Source organism: Leptonotus elevatus, chromosome 20 (assembly GCF_054856555.1).
Source record: "Leptonotus elevatus isolate MCC_2025b chromosome 20, RoL_Lele_1.0, whole genome shotgun sequence".
NCBI classification, from domain to species: domain Eukaryota; kingdom Metazoa; phylum Chordata; class Actinopteri; order Syngnathiformes; family Syngnathidae; genus Leptonotus; species Leptonotus elevatus.
In genome coordinates, this window is record NC_141258.1 from 6,224,459 (window position 1) to 6,251,995 (window position 27,537).

The 27,537-nt window shown below is 39.1% G+C and overlaps 1 protein-coding gene and 1 long non-coding RNA gene across 5 annotated transcripts; one reads left to right on the forward strand and one right to left on the reverse strand.

Moving 5' to 3' along the window:
- On the forward strand, nt 1-27,008 carry LOC147156638 (uncharacterized). 3 transcript variants are annotated; one of them, XR_015091699.1, is made up of 7 exons: nt 1-1,834; nt 2,031-2,130; nt 2,262-2,369; nt 16,721-17,946; nt 20,365-20,537; nt 21,517-21,655; nt 26,301-27,008. It is a non-coding gene; the product is annotated as an uncharacterized LOC147156638 (long non-coding RNA). The 3 variants fall into 3 exon arrangements; XR_015091698.1 differs by having other exon boundaries at nt 1-2,130; nt 21,517-21,659; XR_015091697.1 differs by having other exon boundaries at nt 1-2,130.
- LOC147156639 (alpha-1,6-mannosylglycoprotein 6-beta-N-acetylglucosaminyltransferase B-like) lies at nt 15,180-27,071 on the reverse strand. Of its 2 annotated transcripts, none has more exons than XM_086064465.1 (18): nt 26,933-27,071; nt 26,633-26,696; nt 26,289-26,407; nt 26,070-26,196; nt 25,851-25,966; nt 22,876-22,940; nt 22,591-22,770; nt 21,464-21,631; nt 20,380-20,549; nt 20,163-20,294; nt 19,085-19,218; nt 17,831-17,955; nt 16,970-17,125; nt 16,693-16,839; nt 16,517-16,633; nt 16,371-16,445; nt 15,702-15,862; nt 15,180-15,555 (listed from the first exon to the last, which is right to left on the reverse strand). In XM_086064465.1, the coding sequence occupies exons 2-18, from the start codon at nt 26,656-26,658 to the stop codon at nt 15,351-15,353; spliced, it is 2,223 nt and encodes a 740-aa protein (XP_085920591.1). In that variant the 5' UTR covers nt 26,659-26,696; nt 26,933-27,071; the 3' UTR covers nt 15,180-15,350. The 2 variants fall into 2 exon arrangements, with proteins under 2 accessions (XP_085920591.1, XP_085920592.1); XM_086064466.1 differs by having other exon boundaries at nt 26,289-26,355; nt 26,933-26,959.
- Between the last annotated feature and the right edge of the window lie 466 nt (nt 27,072-27,537).

Consider the following 27,537-nt stretch of genomic DNA (forward strand, 5'->3'; position numbering starts at 1 on the left):
TGGAGCGTGATTTCTGCTTCTTTTTCACATTTACTCCAGAATGTGCAATGAATGTCTTTCCGAGTGTCTGTTTTCGTGCAGTACTCCCTCAAAACTCGAAAAATTTGGCAATTAAATGATTCTGAATTTGCCAAGAAGAATATGTCAAAACAAGATTCCACTAAAATAACTAAATGGAGTGAGTTGGAAAACAAACAAAACTAATGGGGTTTTTTTGGAACCTGCATCAAGGGTTTCGTAGACCAATGATTTCTAACCAATGTGCTGCATAAGTGCCTTGAGAGGTTATCAGATGTACGATGAGAAATTATCCAATTTGACCAACTTAATTGAACTGAAGGGTATTTTAAAAGTTTAACAAAAGTGAGTTGTATCCCTCTAATCCTGCACCGGATTAACTGTGTTTATTCTTCTTCAATTTGAGATGAATTCTGTTCAATTTACAAGGGTAATTGTCTATGGATCGAAGGTTGAACCTGTCAGATTTATAGCCCACATAGCTTTAGACAAGAGTTCTAATGTGGCTCTGGAGAGGAAGTCTCCTTAGAGTTGTGGTCCCAGGTCATGGTTCTGGATCCCAGCTGCGTGCGCTTTGATGGTCGGTTAAATTCGTACGTGAAAAAAAAAAAACTTGCGGGCCAAAGGTGCAAGGCTGCATATGTGCGAGGAAGGTGGGAGAGTGAGAGCGATCCAAATTGCCACCCGGAGATCTGGAGATGCTGTGCGAGGCGAGGCTTGAGATTGAGGAACGTGGAGGTCAATGAGAAGCAAATGTCGTCCCATTGTGCCGCTCGTCTCAGCAGCGCACTTGCCGTGACCCAGAACATATCACGCTCAATAACCATCATCCAAATGGAGAGTTACAGTAATGCGAGCCTTTAAAGAACATCTCATCTCGCGATTGTCCCTGTAATGATATCCCATTGTTGACAGTGTTGGACTTATTCTGTTGGGACCCGCACTCGGCTTTCAAATACATCCCAGAAGTGGACACAAGGTCCTAATGAAAACCACTTTCCAGAATTGAGAAACTTTAGGATGTGTTTTTTCATTGGAGGTGTGAAAACATTAAGTGTGAGATAGATAGATAGCTGACTGACTAGCTAGCTATCTAGCTAGCTAGCTAGTTAGATAGATAGCTGACTGACTAGCTATCTGACTGACTGACTAGCTATCTAATAGTTCTAAAAGTTGTAACGAGGTGACATTGTGTCCAAACACAGACGATCCTCTGCAGATTTCGGAATTCCAAGCCTTTCAGTATTTCCAAAAAGACTCATTGTGTTGCTGTGATTTCTTCTGCTTTTAAGAAACAACTCCAAACACCCTCACATCCCTGGAGAGCAGAGGGATGTTTTTTTTTATTTTATTTTATTGTTGTGAGGGATGTGAGAGACCAGAGAAGTACAGTACGGTAATCCAGTCTGCTGTGAGACCCGTAAGGAAAACTTTTGAAAGGATGACAAGTTGGTGCCTTGAGGGAATCACAAAGGGTTGGAAAAAAGGGTGATGGGAAAACAAAAGACATGCTAGACTTTATTTTGACAGCAGAGGTGGCAAAAGTACTCACAGTCACGATTTCCATGTTCACATAATGTGCCATGTATATCCTCATAATAATTGTTTACATCAAATTATGAACTGCAGAAATTTAGGTTCAGGAGCACGAGGCTGAAACGGATTATTGGCATTTCCATTCATCTCTATGGGAAAGTTGACTTGAGATGCATTGGGATTGGTGAAGAGACACAAGAGAAGGGGAAAAAAGGGATGCAGATGGAGCGAAGGAGTGCATCCATGCTCGGTGGATTAAAAGCACATGTGCTCGCCGGAGGTGAGGACACTACCGCAACACATGCGAGGAACAAATGGCGTCACTTGGCCCCCACCAGGGACCACACGCCGCACGCTTGTTTCCACACGTTGTTTGCCTACGCCGGCTTTCATCTCTTCTCACAACTTTTCACATCTCTTCTTTAACTTGTTATGAAAAATAAGACTAACAATAGATTTTTTTCTTTTACCTTCAGACGGCTGAGAGGATAGTCCCAGAGGATACCCATACTGGATGGCCGTAAAATCATGGTGAAAGAAAGTGTTTGGGATGCCAAGGACGTTGTGGAGAGCCAGGTGCACCATTAAATTTGACTATGATTTGTATTTGATTTTGTAAGTTTTTTTTTTTTTTGTATGTGTCAAGTTGTTCTCCAGTTCTGACTCCTACGTAGAATCTATAATATTAAAATATATCAAATTCACAGGCGTTTGCCTTCACCTGATGGCTGACAGCCGGATTGACAGCGAACAGCAGCGTGATGGAAGATTCTAGTGGAGGGATGACATGCGAGCGAGGCTCTGCTCAAAGTAAGGTACATTTAAGTATTAATTTGGTATTTTTATCCTGTGACCTGTGACCGACGAGTGACCAGTTCAGGTGTAAGCCTTTTTTTCTTTTTTTTCTTTTTTTGCCTGAAGTCAGTTGGATTATGCTCCAGCACTCCTGCGACTCTGAATGGGATAAGCAAGGTTGAAAATGGATAGATGGATACTTCAGTACAAAAATATATTCATTTAAACCCAAAATAATTTTATGTTTCCAAAATATTACATTGTATTACATTTGCTGATTTTAAATGTATGAAATGATAAGCAGCTTGGAGATCGAGTGCCGAGGGGGGTGGACGGGCGAGACAGCCGTGCTATGGGAAAGTGTTTTGGGGAAACCAAATTAAGGGGAAGAAAGGCTGGACACAAAGGCCTTTGAAAAAGGCAGACAGCTCCCTTGACGTGCGCCTTAAAAGAGATGCTGCTGCTCATGCCAAGAGGGGGAAAAAAAGTGAGGAACGAGAGCGACAGAAGGGAAGAAGGGAGGGCAAAGGGAAGTTAAGACGAGCAGCAGAGCACCAAACTGCAGGAAAAGTCCGTGAATGTCATCAAAGGCAGTCAACAAGTGCGGCTCTATATTTTATTTTCAAATTTGATGTGTATTCTTTGAGTATATGACTCCATATTTGCTATATGGCAGCGATTGTTAAAAGTGTGGCACAAGCTCCCTCTAGGGGTACACAAAAGTATTGCTGAATTAAATGTTCAAATTGTGCATAATTGTTTTTTTTAACCAGTGCAGTACACTTGGTAAGTACATTCAGTTGTATTTAACTTGTAAATAATGCACTTCCATTGAATCTTTTAGTTTTAAAATTGTTATATTGTATTATTTTATTTATGTATTTAATATTTACATTTATTATTATTGATATATTTTCTGCAAGTACACAAAGCATAAATGTCTTAAATCCATTTCTGACCGTGTGAATAAGCTCAAAACGTTGCATCGTAGTAGCAAGGGATTAGCAAAATGTGGTGCGCACAACCATGGTGGTGCTCAATTGCTCTCCAGGGGGTGCGTGTGATCAAAAGTAAGTAAAAGGTAATGGTGGTCTGGTATGATAATTGTACATGTTTATATAGTGAAACTTTGATGTGGTATTTCAGCGAAACGTGCATGGGAGAGTGTGTTGTTGATTTTTGTTTTTTTTATTAGTTTGTCTCATGATTAATTGATTAAACATGGGAGCCTTTATTGGCTAGCCATGTTTTCTTTTATGTAGTGTTACTGTAAGTCAACACCTGAAGCTAACGCTAAGGAGTTTGAGCATTAGCATTGCGCTTCAATATAGAAACAAAGTTCAATAATATATATATATATATATATAATATACATTACACAACAACAAAATTCTGTTTCTCGTGTGTTTCTCCTCTTTGATGGGCTAGTCTCATTCCGTCATCCATTGTTTTCCCCTGCGCTAAATCCACACTCCGTCTCATGCTCGCACAAACAAACACACCCACTTTTTCTCTTTTTCTTCCTTCTGTGTCCCGCTCCTCCATGAAATCGATTTCAGGTCCTTTTTTTCTCCCACCGGAGATCAAGACACTTTTTCCGTGCCAGCCTCCTCGGAATTACGCTTATCCGTCCCTCAGCTGCCCCCCCCCCCCCCCCCACCCAGCTTCTCATCCCTCTGTCTCTGTTCCACAATCCTTCAGTGCTCCATCTGAGTCCTCTGCGTTCTGTGTCAAGTGGTTCCGATTGGCAGGGGATTCCCAGTTTCCACTGTAAATCAGTCCTTATTTTTGTTTCATATGACACGCTAAATCAAATGTGCCCAATTATTAAATCAGAAAGACATTAAATGGTGGGTTTTCATTTAAGAAACTCTCCAAGACAACCTTTTGGAAACAGTTGTCAAACTCCAGGCGCAGGGCCCAGATTTGGTCCCGCCACACCATTTAGTAGCCTAAATAAAGTGTGCCAATTTAATATTTTTCATTTTGGCAGAAAATCGGTACTAAGATTGGAATTTTGTTTTTCAAGCACGTACTTTCACTCTTAACATAATTTGGAGAATTGTTGTCTACTAAAATATTTGCTTGTAACAATTTTTCACAATTTTATGATTTGAAATTAAATGAGGCATAAGCAAATTTTAATGTTTTACACAGTAAACAAGAAAAACAAATTTTTAGCAAGTATTTTTTATTATGCAATTATACTGTTAGTTATGCTGGACCAACATAAAAAAAAAAGGAAAAAATATCTTTTGTAATGGTATATAATATTAACAAAAAATTAAAATCAAAAACTGAAAACCAAGTAAAATTGCTTGGCACACTAAAAAGAATGCCAAGATGTGACTGAAGTGAAAGTGGTTGTGGGGGGGGGGGGGGGAACAAGAGTTTGTGATCTCCTCCATCAGGTCGCTGCAGAGCGTTGGGGCCCCGACTCCAAAGGCCCGTGCGTCTCTTGCTTTTAGCCTTGACCTGACAATTAGAACCAGACCTCAGCCCAAACATCTCAGCCTACACTGGAGCCTCGTTACGCTCGCTAAGTCGGTGATGTCATCACGAGCCGTTCAAATTTGAATAGCACGCGTAACCAAAGAGGCGGCGCTACATTGGGAGGCTTCCATTGGCGTGTGTTGGCACTGATTAACTCGTTGAAGTCTTTGAGAATTTCAATTGAGACAGACAGGAATACGGCGAGTAGTTAAATGTGGATGTCATAAAAGTCTCGATGACAGGTTCCAGATTCTTAGCGGATGAAGAGGAATTTTCCAGATTTGACAAAGTCGTAGAAAAGCACGAGAACCGTCGTCGTAAATTAGAATCAGAGGAAGGAATGAGCGTTGATGTATTCCATATGATGGATGGTGAAAATAACACGATATAGACTTGAGTTTTGCGAACAGTGTTAAAGGGGAAGTCAACCCCCCAAAAATTTTATTGACAAAAATATGTTCTATGCAGCCTCACTAGTTTAAATATTGTATTCTGGTTAGTATTGTGTTAGTGGAATATGAGTTAAGCAGCAAAATCCAGCCATTTTTATCCATCTCAAGGGGTGGCCATTTTGCCACTTGCTGTCGACTGAAGATGACATTATTGTTGCTCAGGACTCAGGCAACGACCAATCACAGCTCACCTGTTTTCTGAAGCTGAGCTGTGATTGGTTGTTACCCAAGACCTGAGCAACTGTGATGTCATCTTCAGTCGACAGCAAGTGGCAAAATGGCCGCCCCCTGAGATGGATAAAAATGGCTGGATTTTGCTTCATAACTCTTATTCCACAAATGTAATATTAATCGGAATGTCATGTTTAGACTAGTGAGGTCACATAATATTATTGTCAAGAAATGTTTAAGCTTGACTTCCCCTTTAACTCATTCACTGCCATTGATGCCTCTATATGTCAAAAATTCATTTAAAATATTTTTATTAGTTTAACATTTGTTTCCACTTTTGTTAACAAGAGTATGAAAACCTAGATTTTTTTTTATTGTTTATTTAGAATAGATATAAAATTGTGAGTTAACCTAGTGTAGTCATGCAATTAATTACAATAAAAAATATATATATAGCCTGACGCCCCTAATTTTTAATATTCTTTAATTTTTTTAATCATTTTTTTAAGAAGAAAAGATTATTAAAAATTAGGTGCGTCAGGTGATTAAACTTTTTAATTGGAATTAATTGCATGACTTTACTAGTTAACTCATAATTAGAAAAAAAGAAAAGATTATTAAAAATTAGGGGCATCAGGTGATTACATTTTTTATTGTAATTAATCGCATGACTTCACTAGTTAACTCACGATTAAAAAAAATACGATTATTAAAAATTAGGGGCGTCAGGGTGATAACAAATTTTAATTGTGATTAATCGCATGACTTCACTAGTTAACTCACGATTAATCAAAAATGTTATATCTGTTCTAAATGTGCAATAAAAAAAATTCTAGGTTTTCATACTCTTGTTAACAAAAGTGGGGGGAAAAATTGTAACTAATAAAAATAGTTCAAATGAATTTTTGACGTCTATAGGCGTCAATGGCAGTGAATGAGTTAAAAGATCCTGAGATGTTTCGGTGTTAGATGTGGAATATGTTTGTCCTATTCAACCATCATGTTTGCTGTTTTGAGTACAGTACCCAAAGAACGGGTACACTATTACACGCTTATAAAATGCAAGGTTGTTTCCCTAACTCACTTGTTTGGGAACTGTGGATTTTAAGAAGATTGGGTTACTTTCTACCCAAATTTGGATTAATTTTATTTTGACCCAGCAGATTGGATTGAAGATTGGATTTTGTTCGTCGCCATTTTGGACTGGTTAGTTTTTGTGTACTGATGGCGAGTGAGGTTCAGAAACCCCGCCGGGGGAAAAATTAACTCATTAAATTCCAGCCCCGTTAAAATGGATCTTTGACGTTTATAACCGTCAATGGTAGTGAATGAGTTTTAAACATCAAAGTCAAGGTCTCACTTTGTATACTTTGAGATTTTTCTAATGTTGAGTATGTGCCTTGGCTCAATAAAGGCAGTGGAAACACTGGTCAAGAAGTAATAAAACAGATGTTTTCTCATTATTACTTGATGACAGAATATCATCAAGAAGTGTGTTATAGTTTCATTTCCATGAATGGAAGCGCCTTCAATCTTCTCATTTGATTCCAAATCCCCAAATTGCCCTCAAGTGACACAAGCTGAAAGCAAGACGGACGTAGCGTGGCTTCTATTGCTGTCATTGCCCCAGGTGATGCCCGCCACTCTTCCCTAATCCGCACTGACAGGGTTTTCATCATCCGGGGAGGCGGGAATGATGGAGGACTACTGGGAATCGGGACAAGTCAAGGGAGGGGAGCGGGGGACTCTCCTCTTCTCGCTCGCCAATGGGGGCGCACGTCTTTGCGGCCTCAGCCGGGGCCACCAAGGCCTCCTTTGTGCCGGTTATCACCAAGTGGCGAGTGATGGTGCTCCCCAGAGAGGGAACAGCCTTAGCTCGGACGGGGTTGGAATGTTCCCAGGTGAGAATGCATGAGAATGGAAGAGGGAAGAAAAGAAAGAAGGTGGTGTGGCCAGCGTCTGTAGCTGGCTCACAGGTGCAGCATAGTTGGAATGCGTTTTTTGCATTGTGGAAGAGCAATAAAAACTAGAAAGTGGATTTTCTCTAGAAATTTCTTGTGAGGGCTGAAGAGGTGAAATAGTGGTTGAAATGTAAAAATGCAAAAAACAATGTTAAATGTAAGAATGGGAATAAATGCAGAATTTAAATGATAGAGGTACATTTGTAAAATATCCCCATCAAGTTAGGAATTTATAGAAAATGTTGAATACTGTGAAAGTTGGAATGGTTTGAACCAGTCAAGAAATGTGGACGATTGAGGTTAATGTGTAAAATCGTAATTTTTAATTTGAATTTTTTTTTTTGCGGAAAATGTTAGGATTTAAGCAATGTGATGAATTATTCCAAAGAGATTAGCCTGAATGAGCTGAATTATTTGAAGTTGGAATGGTTTGAATGTTTCGAGAAATGCCGAAGAAGGAGATCAATATTACTGAAAAATTCGGGAAATTTAGGATGTGAAAAATAGTTCCCAAAATGTCCTGAATAAAATGAAAATTAAATTGGAATTGGAATCTGAAAGAGATGTGGAAGCTGGAGGTAAATATAAAAATATATCTCTTCAATTGAATTGTGAATTTGTTTGTGGATGTTTTGGGAATGTGATCTAGTTCCTTGGATGCTCTAAATGATTTAAAGCAGTGGTCCCCAACCTTTTTTTCCCACCATGGACCGGTTCATACAAGTCCACAACTTTTGCGGACAGCCAACAGGGCACCCCCTGAACAAATCTGAATTCCAAGAGTAACTCACTCACGATAATGCTAAATTAAGAGAAGCTCGCCGCAGAGCGGGCCATCATGCATGGGGGACTTTTTCTCCATTGCAAAGAAACTTTCCAAATATGTCTGTTTTTTACTCATTTTGCTAACTTGACAATTAGCATCATCGCTACGCGACTGAGAGAATTTGCATCTTGACATGTGTCAGAGTCCGTCGTAAACAGAGAGAATCTGGTCACTTTTCAAAATAAAATATTTTTAAGCCTCGGATAATCTATCAACCGGAAGTGCAGTATGTTTTTTATTATTATTATTATTCTTTCAACTGTGCGGCCCGGTGGTTGAGGACCACTGATTTAAAGGATGACTCAACAGGAAGTCAAACTATTGCTCCACCCCTCCCGCACTAAGATTTGAAATCGGCGCTCGTTGCCTGGAGGACCGTTGGGTTGCGAATAGGAAGGGGGTCGGGCGTGGTCTGGCTGTGATTGACAGCAGCAACTCACTAAGCCGTTTAAGGAGGCGTGTACGAGAATGAGCCGGTGGGTGGTGGGGGCGGCTACGTCCGTACGTATCATGTTTAACCTTCAGATGGCAACAAACACACGTTTTTTGCCCCGAATTCAAGCTTTAAACAAACATGTACTAAAATGTAAAAAAAATAATGACCAGGACATGTAGACACCAGTTTATACAGTTTATCAGCAAAAAAAAAAAAAGTCGAATAAGTGTTGAGTTTTGCTTTAAGCAGTGTGAAGTTGGAATTGTTTGAGTCAATTGAGAATTATGGAAGGACGAGGTAAACATGTAAAAGACTGTGGGACTTAAGTTTAACAATTAGCCGATGTCATCCAATCGCCATGGCTGCAATGATGTCATCTCTTCGCTCATTTCGGTGTGTTTAGACTCAAGTGACTCCCCCCCCCCCCCCCCCCGCCAATGAGCAGACGACGTTGCAACCGCTTCCTTATCGCCGTTGATCTCCCCTTCCGCTCTTTCTCAAACCTTCTCCCACGCCCTCCTCATCCTCGACGCACCTGTGCGTTCAATAGCAGCTCCCTCATGTCTGTCTTCAGCGATACCAGCATCACAAACATCTCTCACACACACACACACACACACACACACACATTCCTTGACTTTCCAGCTGCATGCGCACCTGGGCTGGCGACTGTCATCGCCGTGGTAACCGGCCTACAGCTGCCTGTGTCACTATCATCTGCCTCATCTTCTTCTCCAATAATGATTGGCAGCTGGAGACGAATGATAGCGAATTGTATGGAGTCATATAAAATATTACAGTGAATCCCGGGCCTATTTGCACTTTGCTATTCACAAATTCACTTAGTGTTAAAAGAAGTGATCTTTTAAGTCAACTCTGTCGTTCTTCTGAAGTGTGCTTATCAATATTGTTCATTTGTTTTTAACATTAGCTTCATTTGAAAAGCTAACCTGAACGAGGCAAGTTAATGAATTTTCCCAGCAACATAAATACATTATCATCCCAAAATCATGTTTATTGACTCATTGAAGAAGAAGAAAAAATGCTGGTTAATTTTGTTGTCGTTGTTTAATAGGGCGCCAGTTACTGGCGTTAGCGGCTAGTAGCCTGCAGCTAGCTTCTAGCAGCTCGCAGAGAATGCCTGACTTCTAGTATGCTAGGCTAGCAACAATAATTTTTTCAAAGGCAGTTTAATAAGCAAAAATGACTGCACAGTTTGATGCTGAAATGTCATCATTGTTCCTTACCCAAGCAAAAATATATTTTGTCTGAATACAGTAGCTAGCTTGATAGCCTGTTATCCTCTGTCGTTGAGGTAGCTAATGGTTACATTTGAGTACAATTTTTATAAATGTCATAGAATCTTTTGTATATATTATATTTCCTAACTCCTTCCCATTACACCACAGACAACTCGGGGTCCACGGACTCTCGTTTGAGAAACACCGCCATATAACTAATTCAGTAACGCCAAAAGTCAAACAATTTTTTTCCCCTTAAAAATATAATAGCAGCTTATTTTTCCCATTGCTAACGGGTGTGTTTTCTTCTTGCGTTCATCTCCAATTTAAATCTTCCCGTTTTGACTCACAACAACTATCCAGAAGGCATTAAAGTCAAAATCAAACACGCACTGCCTTCCCTGCGGTGGACCACCTTCCTCGTAACAACTTTTCCCTTCAGTTTGTCATCCGACTCTGAAGGGCTTTTACAACATGTCATAGTGACATCGCTGTTAATCACTCCGCTAATGAAATATGCTCAGTCGCCGTGCGTGTATAATAAAATCCACATGAAGAAAAAAGCGCATGCCCACCCAGATTAAAACATCGGCCCTTGTTATTCCATTTTAATACCACAAAAAAGGCCTCATTCTTTCGTTTTTTAAAGGTCAGGATCGGCGTGGGTTAGGGTGAGGCGGGGGGAACAAGACTTTGAAAGACCCCCTGCACGGAGGGCTTTCATGACATCAGAGGAAGTGGCAGCGCTTAACGCCAACCACCCTGCTCGCCTGTTCCATCCCATGACTCTGACTGAAAGCAGAAATGTCGTTTCATAGCTTTTAACGCGCCCGCGCACGCTAGCGGTGTGTGGCGCAGGCACCTCGCGGCATATGTGCAGGCGTGTCTGCAGCGCCTCTTAAGTAGAAAGGACATCAAAAGGTGGGCTGCCGCCCCCCACACCACCCCGCTGCACAGCCCATTGCCACTCCTCACTATAAATCCCACCCCAAGAGGAGCCATTTATGGGACAATAAGAGTGGATTTATGGGCCTCCAGAAAATGAAGGCTGTTTAGAGGTGTGGGATGAAAGATGGCAAAAGATTTCGTGGGAGGCAAGTTGCGCTGCGTTTACTCACGATGGCCTCCTCCATCTTGGAGAACAGCAGTGGGCAAAGTAAAGAGCCACACACCGCCTGGTGAGGGTTATCAAGAGTTATGTAATATTTTTGGCACTCAAAATTCAAATGAATTCAAAAGTTTTAATTTGTTAGCCTACTAGCCTAACCGCATAGTTATTTTAACTCATTGTTAGCAAATAAAATAATTTAAAAAATTTAATTGTAAATGTCTTTTCTTTTCTTTTTTAAATGTTTTTTAAATTATTCTTCTTTCTTTCTTTCTTTCTTTTTTACTAAAAACGTTAGGCTACGAGTTAATCTAATTGAATAATTGGTTAAATGATTTACTTTAAATAATAAAAATTGTACTTTATTAGTAAAAAATAATAATAATAAATAAATAATTGTATTCAATTATCATTAATTAAACTGAATCTGAAAATTACATCTAATTAATTATTTCAATAAAAAAAAAAAGTAATTTAAAAAAGTATATAAATTATTGTATTACGTAAACAGAAGCCATAAACTGACAGAAATTCAAGGCACCAGACGAGCATGTGATGAGATTAGATACTAATTTAATTAAAAAAACAGGTCATGACATTTAAATCATATGCAGTAACATAAGATAGAATAGAGCGATATATGGTCATTTTAAATACTGTATACCTGTATACAGTACATTTAACATTTTTAATCTAGTTTACAAAATAGTAATTTCTCAAATTGCAGCTAAATACATCCAAATGACATTTTTCCATTATCACAATACACATTTAACATTTTATTTATTTATTTTTTAATACATTTTGACATTGGCCATGATTACACTTGGAGTGGCAATGATGCCCTCTGGTGCCACAAATGTTAACTGCAGGACCAATCAGCCTGAGCCTTAGCCATGACACATAAAGTATTTTAAAATCATTGACAAACAAAAATGTCACAAATTTTTTAGAAACTATCAATTTTATTTTGGGCACTCGAGTGTGCGCAAGAACCGATCCCAGCTGACTTTGGCCACCCTGGACTGTTCGGGAAGCTCTTTTGGCCTTCGTGTTCTCACTCATTCATGTTTGATGTATTCTTATTAACAGTCTGTAATAGCAAGTATCAATTAAGATGACTTTTGTTGCTTTTTCCAGAGGCACTGTAGGCAAGCCAAACGTTTGCTGTCGGCATTTTATTGGCTTCCAGTGAGGAGCTTTTTAGTTGTTCATTACAATCTTGGCACGCCAATAACACGTTTTAATAAAAGCAGCTGCATGGGATTAAGGCACTCTCTTCCCCCCCGCCATCTCCTTTTAGGAAGTTATGGAAGAACAGAGAAGTGATGCAGATTTTGTCCTAGTCAGCATTTCTTAGATAGATATCAACAAAATGCCCGTATGCATATGAAACTGGTGTACTGTATATAGTATACGTTTTTCTTGGCTGTGTGACTTTGGACACCACATTCCAGTTCTTCAAGGTTAAAGAAAAGCCCTTCAAGACTTCCTGTTCCATATGTAAAATGTACAATACTGAACCTGTAGCGGAGCGTGCCGTCGACATTCCACGCTGTCTGTCAGCATGTGACCCCAGTTCGTGTTTCCTTTTCGGGTTGCTCCATCAATCATCTCTTATTTTCACACCGTCTAATGGTTATTTCAACACGGACGAGCTGGCACGCAGCTGCCACTTGGAAAGATGGGCCAGGGTCATTCGTATAGATGAAAAAAAATAAATTCAAAAGTTCATGTGCATGTAAAAAAATTGCTTATTCTGACGTTAAAATCTGCCATAACTTACTTAACCTCCGAGTTTTATTTCGTCTTCGTTTAAACACAAGTCCTCTTTCATCGTCGTTGGGCGGCTCGTACAATTAAGCAGAATTCACATGTGAGAGAGCCAAACGAATTGACCACAGTCCACCAAAGTCATCAGAACTGTTGTTTACACGGGCCCTTTCAAGCCCAGTGATGACATCATCATTTTTTGCAGCACGGCCCCATCCCACTGCGACAATATATTCCGGTCGCACGGAGCGCATCGGAGTGAGAAAAGTTTTCCCCTTTTGCCAATAAACGTCGGCCAACGCGTCAATTCCGAGAAAAGTCTCCCATCCGTTCCAGTTTGAAACAGCAACATTTGTTGATGCTGCTTTGGCTGACGCAGCTGCGGCATGTTGAGCCAGCACCAATCACTTACAAGGTTTATTATGGCCTGGATCTTGGACATTATCTTTTGTTTCTTTCATGAGCAGTGAACGATGATTTTTAACCCAGCCATTTTAACTTTTTTTTTTTTTACACTTAAAATTGCTAATATATATATATATATATATATTTACACTTAAAATGGCTTGATTACAAATATTTTTCAACCCATATTTGTTTTGTTTTTTGTTTTTTCAACCCATATTGGTTATTTAACTCAGCAGTTTTGAGGTTTAAAGTTTTTTTTAATCCATATTGGGTTTTTTGGTGTGTGTTTTTAACCCAGCAGTTTTAAGCAAGTAGTTGAGATTAAAAAAATAGTTTTGCTATGTATTGTCAATTTCAAGGGGTAGGACTAGATACGTTTTTAACTTCCTCCTACGCCTTTTGAACATATAAACTCTTGTTTTCCTTTTTTACTTCAACTTATATTTTATACTTGTGATGTGTTTTGTTGTGTTTTCTTTATGTTTATATGTTCAATAAAACCCATAAAAACAAACAAAACGATTTTAAAATGCATGTAATTCATTTTCATATTTATTTGGATTATTGGTAATTAACCAGTATTAATAATTATGTAACCAATTATTTAATCATTAATCATAATAAATTAATTATTAATTTTAAATAATGTTAGCAGTGAAAGTTGACTATTTTCATTTAAAAAAATACTTTAGATTTTTTTTTTTACATTAATTAAACCAATTTAACAAGGTAACTGAATTTAAAAATAATAATAATAATAATAATAATAATAATAATAATAATAATAAAATAATATTATTTATTTCATTTTAAGTCACCAATTTTTTAAAATCAAAATTCTAATTTAATACAACAAATATGGCACGGCTCTATTTAGATCATGAACTTTTGGACCAGATCAAAGAACGACAGACTGTGTGCGCCCCCACCCTCGCCATATTTTGCCCACCCCGGGTGTAAACCTAAAACTGAGCCATTTAAAAGTATAATTTCTCATCATGTCACTCAAGTAAACATGAATCCTGCCTTTACTGACAGAATATGTGTTGGAAAGACAAACAGTGCGGGCCGGGCCTTCGCTAGTGGGGGCTTGGAAGTTAAACAAAGCCAAGACAGTTGGGAAGTGGCGGTTTATATGACAATATAATCACGGTCATATGGCAGTGACCACCCAAAGGCACCCAGAGGTTATTCGTGATTCACTGCGATAATGAGCCTCATCACTTAGGCTGTCACGCTATCTCCTAAGAGGCCCGGGACCATCATTTACAGCCCACCAGGAATCAAGGAACCATGCAAATGTGACCCGTATCATCCATTTCTAGTTGTGCGTGATCCAGAACCCAAAAAGAGGGGTTCGACTTTCGCCGTAATTAAGAGACAGTGAAATAGAGACAAGGGGAAACGATGGAAGAGATGAATCCATCATCCTTCCATCGTCAAGTACGAGCAAATGATTTCCCGAGTTGAAGAAAAAGATGGCTAATCATCCTCACTGTACTGCAAATATTCGGCTTAAAAGAAGGGCTGAACGATTTTGCATTTTACCCCCCCTCACTATTGCGATTTAATATGCGATTTTTTTTTTTCAAGATCCTCTTCCTATGTACATTTTAATAACACAAGCACACATTAATCTGTATTACAATAAACAATATCAGATTTGCTTTAAGGCAAATGAACCACAGATTAATATAAAATAATGTACTTACTACCTAATTTACAACATGACAAAATTCTACCAAATAAGTGTTGGCGTAAACATAAATCAGTCAATCATAAGATCACAATAACAATGCAACAAAAAAATAATAATCTGTGGCTTTATCACTTCAAATGTTCATGTTTTAGGAAACAATGAGCATAGACACTATATCAATAAATAAAGTAATAAATTCTACTGACCGATAGAAATGAAACAGAAGTTTCTATAGCCTAAAAATTTGTTCCATAACAATTTTGATGTGCACACGTTGGCCACCAGGGGCAGTATAATACAGATATACTGACACAAACAAAGAGGAGCTTCACAACTACTGTAAGTGACTGCAAAAATATTGGTCGTCTTTCTCAATAAATAAAGATGTAAACGTAATCTAAACTTGGCTCAATAAAATTTATGAAACACTGCCCTACAAGTCTAAATTGGAAGGACTGAGTGCAACCTGTCCAGGTTGGTAAATTCTGCACGGACACAGGCGGCGGTGAGAAGGGTCCGAACCGGCGCAGCTGAACAGCAGCGGCTCCTGCTGGAGGCGACAGTGTCGACCCCACGGGGTGTAGGCGGGGAAGATGTGGTTGACTTCCTGTGCCATGCTGGAACAACCGATCGCAAGCCTGCAAAATAGAGCGATGGAGGAAAAAGGATGAGTCGTCGGAAGGAGCTGATTGGCTGACGCAAGGGACAGAGCTGACGAGAACAGATTGAAATAAAAAAAATAACAAAGACAAGAAAAAAGGAACTCAGGGAAAAAGATTCTAACCTTGCAAAAGCATCCAGGTTGTTGAGGCGATGAAACTGAGACGGTTCACACACCAACGAGGCGCGTGCACACACGCTTACACATGACTGACCGAGGGGACCCATATGCACCCTTAGCGCACTTTCTGGTGGCCACGTGCTGACTGATGGAGTGCAGAAATTCTGGATGGACGAGGTTCATAAAAAAAATAATAATAATCACATTGGGTTGTTAATGATATGTACACCTTACTGCTGAAAATTGTGCTTGAATAAATGCAGGCAATTATTGAATTTATGAGAAATTGACTTCATTGTTGATTGAGTAAAGCCTTACCAGCAGCATATTGGCTAAGGTGGCTAATTTGTTAGCTATGATAGTTTCTTGGTTGGTTATTTAACTCGAATTAGCAACAACAAAAAAACAAAAAAAATAAGGAATTTGACCGTTCATTTCACTGCTCATATATGAATTGATTTCCAAAAACACATCAAACCGGTAACATTTCGTTTTGAGCAATACGCTATCAACTCATGCTAGCAACGTAACTGCCATAAAAATACAAAATAATATTATTAATATTTGTGAAACACATAGTCAAGTCAAGTACAGATAAGTATTTGTTACTTCCCACTACTGTGTATTGATAAAGTAATACGCCATCTAATATATAGCTATAGGAGGCTTTACCTGTTGTGTGATATATTGATGAACCCGTTCCAGCATTCCCTCACAAGAGAACTCTCGAGGGGTTAGAGGCTTCACCTGCAAAAGTGCAACGCTCCTTTTAGAGACTCGTCTTGGTTACGCCTCGTTACGAAAACATTGAGCGTTACCTCCGAGCGTAGAATTTCTTGGACTGCTTCCCGTATTTGCGTCTTATTGCTCACATCCACTGTCCACACATGAGGTCTGCCAATGAATTCTTCTGCATACGGGTGCTGGGAGGAGATCTGTAATTGAAAATCAATCACTCTTAGCACATTTGAAATCAATTTACTCAAACGTGTACCTTTCTCGTTGTTGGTTTTCCTTTATAGAAGTCGTTATTGTCCGAGGAGTGAGGCGGGCTGAGCCGCGGCTGCAGGAAGACGCAACCCAGGGCGATGGCCTCGATGGGCGCTGGACCCTCGTAGGGGAAACCGAGACCTACAAAAACCTGATAGGGTGCAAGTATTGGCCTGTTTTACTGCCGCTTCTCCCCCCCAAAGTTAGATCGATCCAATGCGCCAGTGGTCTTAAAGAGGATAAGCGATATAGAAAATGGATGGATTTTGTGATGGGCTGACCTTGGCTCTGCGAAGGAGTCTCAGAAAGTGTTCCTGAGAGAGCAGGCCGTGGTTCTTTACAAAGGTGGGTATGGTGGAGACGTGCCCAGGAGGCTGGTAGACCGTTGCGTGGGTTTCCAGCTCTTCGCTGATCACTTTTACATATTCTAAAAGCCCCTAAAATATTTACACAGGAGGAGGGGGAAGCAAAAGATGGCATGGTTTTCATCTTGAAGGGAAAAATACTTAAATTCTATACTTGAGTAACAAAAGTAAAAAATAAAAATGAGGGGTGTCAAAATTTGCACGTTAATTTAAAGTTTTTTTCTTTAACGCCACAATTTTTTTTAAACGCGCGATTAATGACCCTTACTTGGAAAGCCTGTACTGAGGGAATCTCAGTTGCAAAACAGCAGACAAGTCCACGTCAAAAATTTGCAGTAATACATTTAACAATAATGCATACATTTGTGGAGAATTTCACAAGTTACTTCATGTTAAAGATTAGATAGCTCTTAATATGAAAAGAAAAACGCACTGAGCTGTCGCCATCTTACAAATGCAATTATGCCATCTAGTGGCAGAAAATTTGGCTTCAACACATATCAAATCACACTTCTTCTTTTTTTAAGTACAGTACATATTTTGAATTTTAACTCAATTTTATGAATTATCATGAAATTACTGTATCAATAACCAAAGGATGCAGCCATAGTTTTCCACTTTTAGGTATGAAAAAACTATTTTATTGTACATTTAGAACAGATATAAAATTTGCGACTAATCGTGAGATACCTATTGAAGTCATGCGATTAATTACAATTAAAAATTTTAATCGCCTGACACTCCTAAATAATATACATTATAACTTATTTCCATTACCTGCCACATGTACTCTTGTTTGCCATAAATGACAGCAATCTTCTCCTTCCTGTTGAGGTCCGACTCCTGGACTCTCACCGCATCCTCACTTACAAAGCCCAGGAAGGAATTATCAGGTGTGTGCGCTACATAGAAATAGTTCAGAATTTTGATGAAATGAAATGTCTCGTAAGTCATTTTCACATGATCAACCATTAACTCATTCACTGCCATTGACGGCTATAGATGTCAAAAATGTATTTGAACTATTTCTATTAGTTTGACTTTTTTTTTTTTCACTTTTGTTCACAGGAGTATGAAAACCCAGAAAAAAATGTATTGTACATTTAGAACAGATATAAAATGTGATTAGTCATGAGTTAACTATTAGTCATGCGATTAATTACAATCAAAAATGCAATCGTCTGACGCCTCTTTTATATTATATATATTTTCTTTTTTGTTTAGTTACTTAATTATTTAAACTCAAGATTAATCACAAATTTTATATCTGCTCTAAATGTATAGTGCATTTTTTTCCTAGGTTTTCATACTCTTGTTAACAAAAGTGTGTGTGTGGGGGGGGGGGGGGGGTTGATTTGAATAGAAATAGTTCAAATGAATTTTTGACATCTATAGCCGCCAATGGCAGTGAATGAGTTAAAAAGAAGAAAAAAAACAGCTGATAGTGGAAATAAGAACTCTCCACAAATAAGAAGTCCACCTCTGACTGTTTGGATAGTCAGCTGCCTTGCCCACCTCCCTCCGACTCACTGAGTGAAGTGTGAGGGATGAGTATTTACCTAAGAGATGCAGGAATGTGCCTGCATAGGTGTAAGTGTCATTCTAGTTTAAAAACTCTGCTGGTGTGTGTGGGCAGAACGGATTCAAACACAGAACCTCTCGATTGTGAGGCAGAAAAAGCAAACCGCTGTTTTCTTCTAAGTGGCCCTTAAACCTAACACCTATCCCTCACTCTCGCCTCCTCCGGCAAGACAAATAAACACGTTCCATGCTGAGGGATGCCGAGCGACTCATCTCGACGCGTCCAGCTCGCTTCCATCCGCCGGCAGGCCAGAGAAAGGTGACGGTGAGAGGTGTTGGACTGAAAGTTCTGTCTGGACTGACAGTTCATTTAACCATGGCTATTAATTCTCATGATGAGAATACCTTAAAGTATGTGAGCGGGCCCTCATGGATAAATACGAAATACGTTTTTCATTGCCGTTATTGCATTATGCATGCACAAATACTGATCATATAACACAAACTTACGGAACATGGTCATGTACTGCAGAGGTTGGAGGCCCCAGCTACCCCACAGTGTTTGAAAGCCACGGGCACGCGCATAACTGCCCAAGTTAAACGCTGGTTCGGTGCCAAACGAGTCCAGGATCCTGAAACGGCATCTATAGTACAAATTTGGAAGTATATTGTTAATATTTGGTAACAATTTGAAAGAAGCTGCAAATTATCTCAAACATCTTCTCGACACTCTAAAAACAGTTGGGTCAAAAGTAACCCAATTATGGATCAAAAATGGACCGATCCACTTTAAGGGTCAATTTGACCCAACTTGCTGGGTTGTTTTATACAAAATGACCCAATTTTTGACCCAAAAAGAGGATCGGTCCATTTTTGACCCAACTGTTTTTAGAGTGTACTACAAATATTGTATATTTTTTTCAACTATTCAGTGACGTATAGTGAACAATTTAAAGAGATACTTGAGTCAGAAGATACGATTTTGTCTTTAATAACTTCATTTTTTTCATGAACAATAAATAGCTTTAAAATAAAGTTTTCCACTGAAGATGACATCACCTGTGCATAAGGAAGCAGCTTATGACCAATCGTAACTGAGTTTGCTGACCAAACCCAGTAAACAGGTGAACCGTGATTGGTCGTTACTCATTAACAATTTCCTCAGAACAGGTGATGTCATCTTCAGTCGACACCAAGTGGAAAATTTTATTTTTAAAGCTATTATATTCAAATTGTAGTATCAAATTAATTCTGCACAAAATATTAACTTTTTACAGCTGAAAATGGCTCGAAAGTCAAGTATCCCTTTAAGGCTCTTCCACTAGCTAATTAACCTTTTTATCCACCTGTCATCAAATATGTTTGGATTTCCTCATGAATTCCACAAATGGATGAAAACACAATGAGAAGTGTGTTTGCACTACCTAGTGGTGACGTTGGTAAATTACAGCTTCATAAATGCAATTTAAAAACACGACTTCTAATCATCATAAACCATAAATGCTAACATGGTTAATTAAGCTGCTATGAAATGATCGCGTAACAATATTACACTAACATAAACAAATGTATATTTATTGACTCTTACTGATAATGCTGGAAAGCCAGGCCCATGGCTCCTTGTAGGTGCGCAAGACCATGGTAGTCAGTATAGATGAGGTCAAACGTCAGGGGCCCCTTGATTGGACAGCTGCCGCGGCCGGGAGCGGCGCCTATCAGGCTTAACCATCCAACGACAATTGACTCAAATCATTGCGCATCAAATCTTCTAATCGAATAATATTTGCCAGATGTTGGTTGCCCACCTGTGGAGGTGATGCTGCGAGGTGGTGAGGATCACATGGTGGCCCAATATGGTCAAACAGGCGCTGAGGTCTGCCCACTGAACCAGCTCTCCAAGGGGACCGCCTCTTTCCACCGTGGCTTGGAAATGTTGGCCTGCGCCGCCAGCCAGAGCGCCGGGGTAAAGCAGCACCTACGCGTCAACACAAATACTCTTGAAAAGAAACTTAATATGAAAGCTTTTTCTACGTCATGCATGCTCCACATTTGGCGTTTTGCAAGCATTAGCCTGTGGTGTTAGCTAGCGTACGACGCTGCACGCATGAGCTGCTAACTTTACCACAGTTGGGATGCTGCAGTTCGACTTTGGGCCAGAGGTGGCAGTTGCGAGTAAAAAAAGTGAGAAACTACACAAGGATCCTTCAAAAACGCAAAATATTCCAAACTCAACTTAAAATTACTATGTTGACGTTCTACCGCTCTTTGCTGTCCACTGAAATTGACATCAAAGTGTACACCAAACGTCACAGCTGACCTGTTTTTTGGATTAGGTCACACTCTATAAAAACACTTGGATCAAAAAATTATCCAAAATGGGTCAAAAAATGGAAAATACACAACTTTTGGGGTTATATGTTTAACCCAAAATGTTGGGTCAAATGAATAACCCAGTAAACAACCCAACAAACCCAAAAATTAAGGTTTTTGCGCAAAACATTTTTGTTTTGTGGGTTCATCATTTTGACCCATCTTATTGGAAGTCCCTATTAGACCCATATTGGGTCATTATTGATCCAACTGTTTTTGGAGTGCACATTACCTTGACTTTGGCTTTAATTAGAGTATAATACAATGCAATCTATGAACTATGCCCAGCATGTCACTTTTCCCACATAATTTGTTACAAATGTATTACTTATTTTTTTATATATAAATACATTAGCAAAAATGGGCCCTTAGACAAAAAATTATAATTGTTTGCGTAATGTGTAGAATTTTGAGAGGAAAAAAAATCCACTTTGGAATACAGCTGTAGCCTGTAACATGACGAAATGTGAGTAACTGACTGTCAATACTTTTCTGGATGCACTGTAAATAAGTTCTAACCTTCATCAGAGCTGTGTGTGTGTTGTTGCTGTGTTGCCTCATCACGAGAGCAGCCCGTCTCCAGCATTCGGACATCATTTCCACTCTGGAGCGCATGAATCTGATTGCGGGGCCACTGATGTTGCCGAGGACCTCATAGAGTGAACTCATGGTCGTCCGGATCGCCGCCTGTGGGAAATGCAGCAAAATTCTGTAAGTAAGTATGCACCAAACTTTTTGGGGTACCGTAATTGAATAAACCTGTTTGAATTGGGTCAAAAATTAACTGGCCCAACTTTGAGTTATTTAACCCAAAATGTTGGGCCAAATTTAATTAATGACCCACAAAGCAATCCAATTTTGGGGTTATTTTGTTGGTTATTCAGTTCCCTTTTTGGGTTAATTGAATAACGCAAAAAAAAAAGTTGATTGAATAACCCAGTAAGTCGTTGGTATATTTTTGACCCAACTGTTTTAGAGTGTTCCAAAAGGGACTGAGATCATGCTGGATTATTTACTGTATACCCAACACAGATGACTGTAAAAGCAGTTGGGTCAAACTAAAAAAAACAACAACATAAAACAATTTGGCTCAAAAAGGGCCCATTTTATATTTGTACCCCAAAGAATAAGAGGGTTGTTTTGTACTGTGTTGTTCTAATTTGAAATAATATTTGGGTCATTTTGTACATAACAATCCCAAAATTGATCCTAGCAGATTGGTCCCTTTCGACCCAAAATGGGTTATTGTTTAATTCAACTGTTTTTAGAATGTTTGACCTACACATGTGAATAACCCAACGACTGGGAAACAACGACCTATAATAATGAGTTAAAGCCACCAAAAAGTGGTTACCAGTATAGCTGTGGTTAAAAATAATACTAATTTTATTACTAACATTTTCAAAAAAAGAACAAAACTGTTCAAAATGGCGACCAACTTCAGTCTTAAACCCAATCTGCTGAGTCGAAATTATTAACAGAGCCATGGGTAAAAGTAACCCAATCTATTTAAAATCCAAAGCTACCCAGCAAGTGGGTTCAGAAAACAACCCAGCATTTCTTAGTGTGAAGGAGGCCAAAAAAAAAATCAAGCAGCTCAAATCGAGTCCCCACGTAATTTCTAACACCTTTACTTGATTGGGTACCTTCTTTGCGTAGGGCTGAACTATCTGATGCCAAGGGGGAGAAGAAGAATGGTTTCGGCCAGGTTGAGGAGGGGGGCAGAAGTTTTCTATTTGGCTGAGGTAGGTCAGTATGGAGCAGGTAGTACCATCTACTCCATAAAAGGCGTAGCAGGGGTCTGACGTCCATTTGGCCTGCAGGAACTTTGAGATAAACGAGCATTGAATCAAAACGATAGGCGCACTACAAGTTTCAGAATGTCAATATCTAAACATTATGTTGAGAAAAAAAAAAAAACACTTTCTCACCTCAACTTTCTCTGAACACGCTGGATATGCAGTATCCACAGGTACCACACATGCCTCCTTGGACCCTAAAGGGGACGAGAACATATCAGAAAGACCTTTTTTTTTTTTTTCATTATTATTGCAATAAGCAACAGGAAGGCTTAAAGAAAATTAACAGGATGCAAAATGTTGTCTTTACAAAGATAAAAATGTTCAGTTTATAATTTGAAAAGGGAAAAAAAACATTTGACTTCAACAATGGCTCTGTCTTGGATTGCATTAGACTGCACCTAATAAAATGTCCTCTCAAATAAAAATGGACATAATAACATAATAAACCATCAGTGTGCGGCACGCCTGTGTGTGTGGGTGTGTAATAGAATTTAAAAGCAGAGGCAGTGTGCGGACTTCCCGTAAGCCCCCCCGAACCTCTCACCAATGTCAATCAAGTGTAACTAACACCTCACGCACACACACACACACACCTGATCCACCTGCGTCCTATCAAACAGTCGCTTTTTACAATTCTGGCCTTTGCCAAAATAAACACTCCTTTTCTGTGTAAAGCAAACCCAGTAAAAGGAATAAGAGAGGATAAGAAAAATAACACGCATCGCCCATGAGCTTTAAAACAGCACGGTGGCTCCCTTGGCAAATGTATGAGTGGACAAGTTTTATGAAAAGGCTCCTGCGTCGTACTTAATGTGGGCAAAGTTTGGCCCAGGAGTAACATCCGGCTACTGCACATTTCCATGTATAAATGTATGCACATAAGTACATAAATAAAATAAAAAATTCTATAACTTTGATATTTTTTATTATTGTATTAAATAATTTAATAACTAAACGAGTCACCAATATAAACTAAATAATAGATAAATAAATGTATACATACGCTTAACATTATTTCAATTGGGTGGTGCCTTGAAATATGACTTTAATTGAATTGAATTCATGTCTATTACCACAGTCATACCTCAAAATATTCTTATCTCAAATCATCTTTCCCCATTGAAATTAATAATAATGCTATTAATCCGTTCCAATCCAGCCTCACCCCCAAAAAATGGGGGAAAAAATTCAAATGTTTTTACAGTAAGAGAAATACTAATAGCACTCTATATAGTTGTACTTCGTACAAACATATATTATTAAAATAATTAATTTAAATGTATACAATTAATTTGTGCCTTCCAGTGTGCGCGACTTAGACACCTGGGAGCAGTATAATAGTCATGTAGAAATAAACAAAGATGATTTTCACAACTAATGTAAGTGGCACTAAAAAAAAAAGGAAAAACTAGAATGTAGTCATTCTTCACAGAGGATAAAGAACATATGCATGTGAATATTATTGTATGTCTACTATTACTATTTGACATCTCATTTTACTTTGATGACGAATGTGCGGTCGTTTTTAAAAATGAAATGCGCATAACTTTGCCCACCCTAGCATGCACTGTAATCATGTCGACAAGTGTGCCTGTGTGGCTCTGCTTTCATGGACAAGCAAGGAGGTGAGAGTGCACCCGCTCATCCCCGAGGCCAACACACACAATTTACGTGCCAACCATAGCATGCGTAACCTCATTCTCACCTGACACCTCTCAGGTGGGTGGTGGGGTCTGGTATTCCAAAGACTTCATTCCCCATAAGCACCTGCACTCGTTGCCCTTTAAACCAGAGCCCCCTCCCATTCACATCCATTCTCACACGCTTGTTAATTTGGCCCTGTGGTTAACCTCTCTCGCGGTGGAGGCTTTGAAGTGAGCGTTTGGCTCACACTGCAGGGCGACCACAGAGGCGCTCGCAATTGGCCAATTAGTCGATTAGAACTGGAGAAAACCACAAATCTGACGCGAGCTGGGGTTGCACGGTGGAAAAACTCAGCTTCGCTAAGCAGGATCTTTTTTTTTAGCAGCATTTGCCTCTCACTTCTTGTACAGTGGATATAAAAAGTCCACACACCCCTGTTTTCTAAAACCTGATTTTTGTGATAAAAAAATGAATAGACCAAGAAAAATCATTTCAAAACTTATAACCCAATTGAATGTTTTTAATATTTTCTAAAGGGGTGGTAAAAAAATTAACATCTTGTGGTTGCAAAAGTGTGCACACCCACTTATAACAGGGATGTGGCTGTGTTCAGAATAAACAATCCCATTCAAACTCATGTTAAGAGGGCACCTTGCCACCAATTAATTAATTCACTGCCATTGACGGTTATAGACGTCAAAAATTCATTTGAACTATTTATATTAGTTTCACATTTGTTTCCTCTTTTGTTAACAAGAGTGTGAAAACCTAGAATTGTTTTTTATTGTACATTTAGAACAGATATAACATGTGTGATTAATCATGAGTTAACTCATCAAGTCATGCATTTAATTATGATTTTAATTGCCCAACGCTGCTAATTTTGAATTGTAATTAATCACATGACTTCAATGGTTAACTCACGATTAATCATAAATGTTATATCTGTTCTAAATGTACAATTAAAAAAAATCTAGGTTTTCATACTCTTGTTAACAAAAGTAGAAAAAAATGCCAACTAATAGAAATAGTTCTAATTAATTTTTGACGTCAATGGCAGTGAATGAGTTAAAGTGCCTCTGATAAACCCCAAATAAATTTTAGATGTTCTAGTAGGCTTTTCCTAACTTTTTCCCCCCCTTCAATATATACGATGTTAAAGCATTATTGCGCCATGATACTAACAAAATCAAAGATTTGAAGACCAAAAAAAATCCTGAAAATAATACATATGTTCTACCAGGACCAACTTCATTGTGCCATTCCAAGCTAATAGATAAAGTACCCATTCACAAATTACAAATTCATTTCAACTCAAAATTTGGCCAAGGAATTTAAAATATTGGACATAAGTGTAAACAGTTTTCATGCAGCTGATCAAACACACCTCAAAGTCAACTATTTGCGCAAAAAAAAAATTGGGGTTGAGGGGACCTGCGTGTTTTTTTTGTGAATCTCACGTGTCTGCGTTGCCTGAGGCGGACGATGATAATGATTGAATTGGTCCAGTTTCTGGGAAACCCTCTTCAGCTCCCTCTCCACCAAACGAGCCAAGCCTTGCTGGTCCTGTCGAAAGCTGCCAAACCAATATAAGATCAATAATCAAATCTATATACTGTATCTATGAAGTGTATAATGGGTCATTTACTATTCCATAATTCCAGGTGTTGTATTAGTACCTCTGTAGAAGCATATGGAGGGCCTCTGAGGTCATCTTAGCGTCTCGCTCTGTGCTCAGCCGCTGCACTTGAGTACTAAGAGCCTCTAAGCGAAGCGTCAACCTACGAAATCCCAGACTTTGCTGACCTAAAAGTAACATAACACATCCTGCTAAATTCTTCATGTACAGTGTCCCCGCCATTATAACGATGCTTAAAATGGGCTCTTCTTTTTTGTACCCTGATCCTCAGCAGGGGACCTCCCAGCAGGGTCATCTGTGGACAACTCTCGTGGCACCCAGAGGGTCTGCAGCAGCAAAGTGAAGGCAGACAAACCAAGGCAGAGCACCAAGCAACCACTAGAGGGCGCAATAGAGATGGTGGGAGGAAACGTGCCAAGATTGCTCAGATTTCAGTGCTTAAAAATGTAATTAAGTTACTTGTAATAATAATTTATATTATTATTATTATTATAAAAATATCATATTTAAAATACAGGAATATAATGTGCGGATGAAGTCCTTCAGTTAAATGAGCAGAGCACAGCTAAATCTAAGCATTAGTCTGATGATGCTCAATCTTACCTGCGCGGTCGCAGTGCAACACGCATGACCCTCCTCTTTATGCTGTTGCAGCTGTCGGACCTCACTGCCAAACACAGAATGACTCACTCAAACTGTACAACATGCTGAGCGATCATTGCGCAACACCGGACCTGTTGTAATATAATTTCAGATTCAAATTCAAATTGAATTATATATTTATGTAATATATGAAAATAGCCGAGAGATCAGCATGGCCTCGTGTGTTTGATATAATACTGAAGTAAAGTCACCACAGTGGAATGTACATTATATAGATGTCAACATGCACACACTGCTCACCTCCTGAGAGCTTACCCACTGCCAGGCTCCCATCAGGCCTGTTTGTAAAACAAACAGACTTAAAAAAAAAAAAAAAAGAAGAAGAAGAAGATGGAAAATAAATGAAGTCGGGTCTGGAAAGTCCTTTTTTTGTCTGCTTTCGCTCTCTTTACATCCTTCTCTGGCTGCGTCCTTTCTCTGTCTCGCGGCCCATGGGTGGGCATCCTGCGGTTGCCGTGGTAACCTGACTCCCCTTTTTTAAGGAAGACAATACCCACTGTAGCGCTGGGGCTATTCACAGACACAATGGAACCCACGCTATAGGGTGACAGAGTTCCTTTCAGGACTGCTAGACACACTCGAGCCTGTGCTGTGAAACGATAACATGATTATAGACAGGATATAATCATCCAAAGAATGAGAATTGATGCATTTATTTCAAGACATTGGGGCTGTTAATGCCACTCTCAGTTAAAGTTTACTGTCAAACTAAGCATAAAGTCACATGTTGTGTATTTAGAACAGCCATGTAAATGTGCCTTTTAGGCCGCTAGCTCAATGCTAACACATAACGGGGAACGCCATAGACAGGCCGTTTGTGACGCTAACGAATGTTGATTTAACGT

Coding starts and splice junctions, on each gene's coding strand:
- LOC147156639 (XM_086064465.1), bottom strand. CDS start 26,658: ATGCGTGTTGCACTGCGACCGCGCAG. Junction 26,408..26,632: donor GTTGCACTGCGACCGCGCAG/GTAAGATTGAGC, acceptor TGCGCCCTCTAG/TGGTTGCTTGGTGCTCTGCC. Junction 22,941..25,850: donor GCCTCAGGCAACGCAGACAC/GTGAGATTCACA, acceptor CGTCCCCTTTAG/GGTCCAAGGAGGCATGTGTG.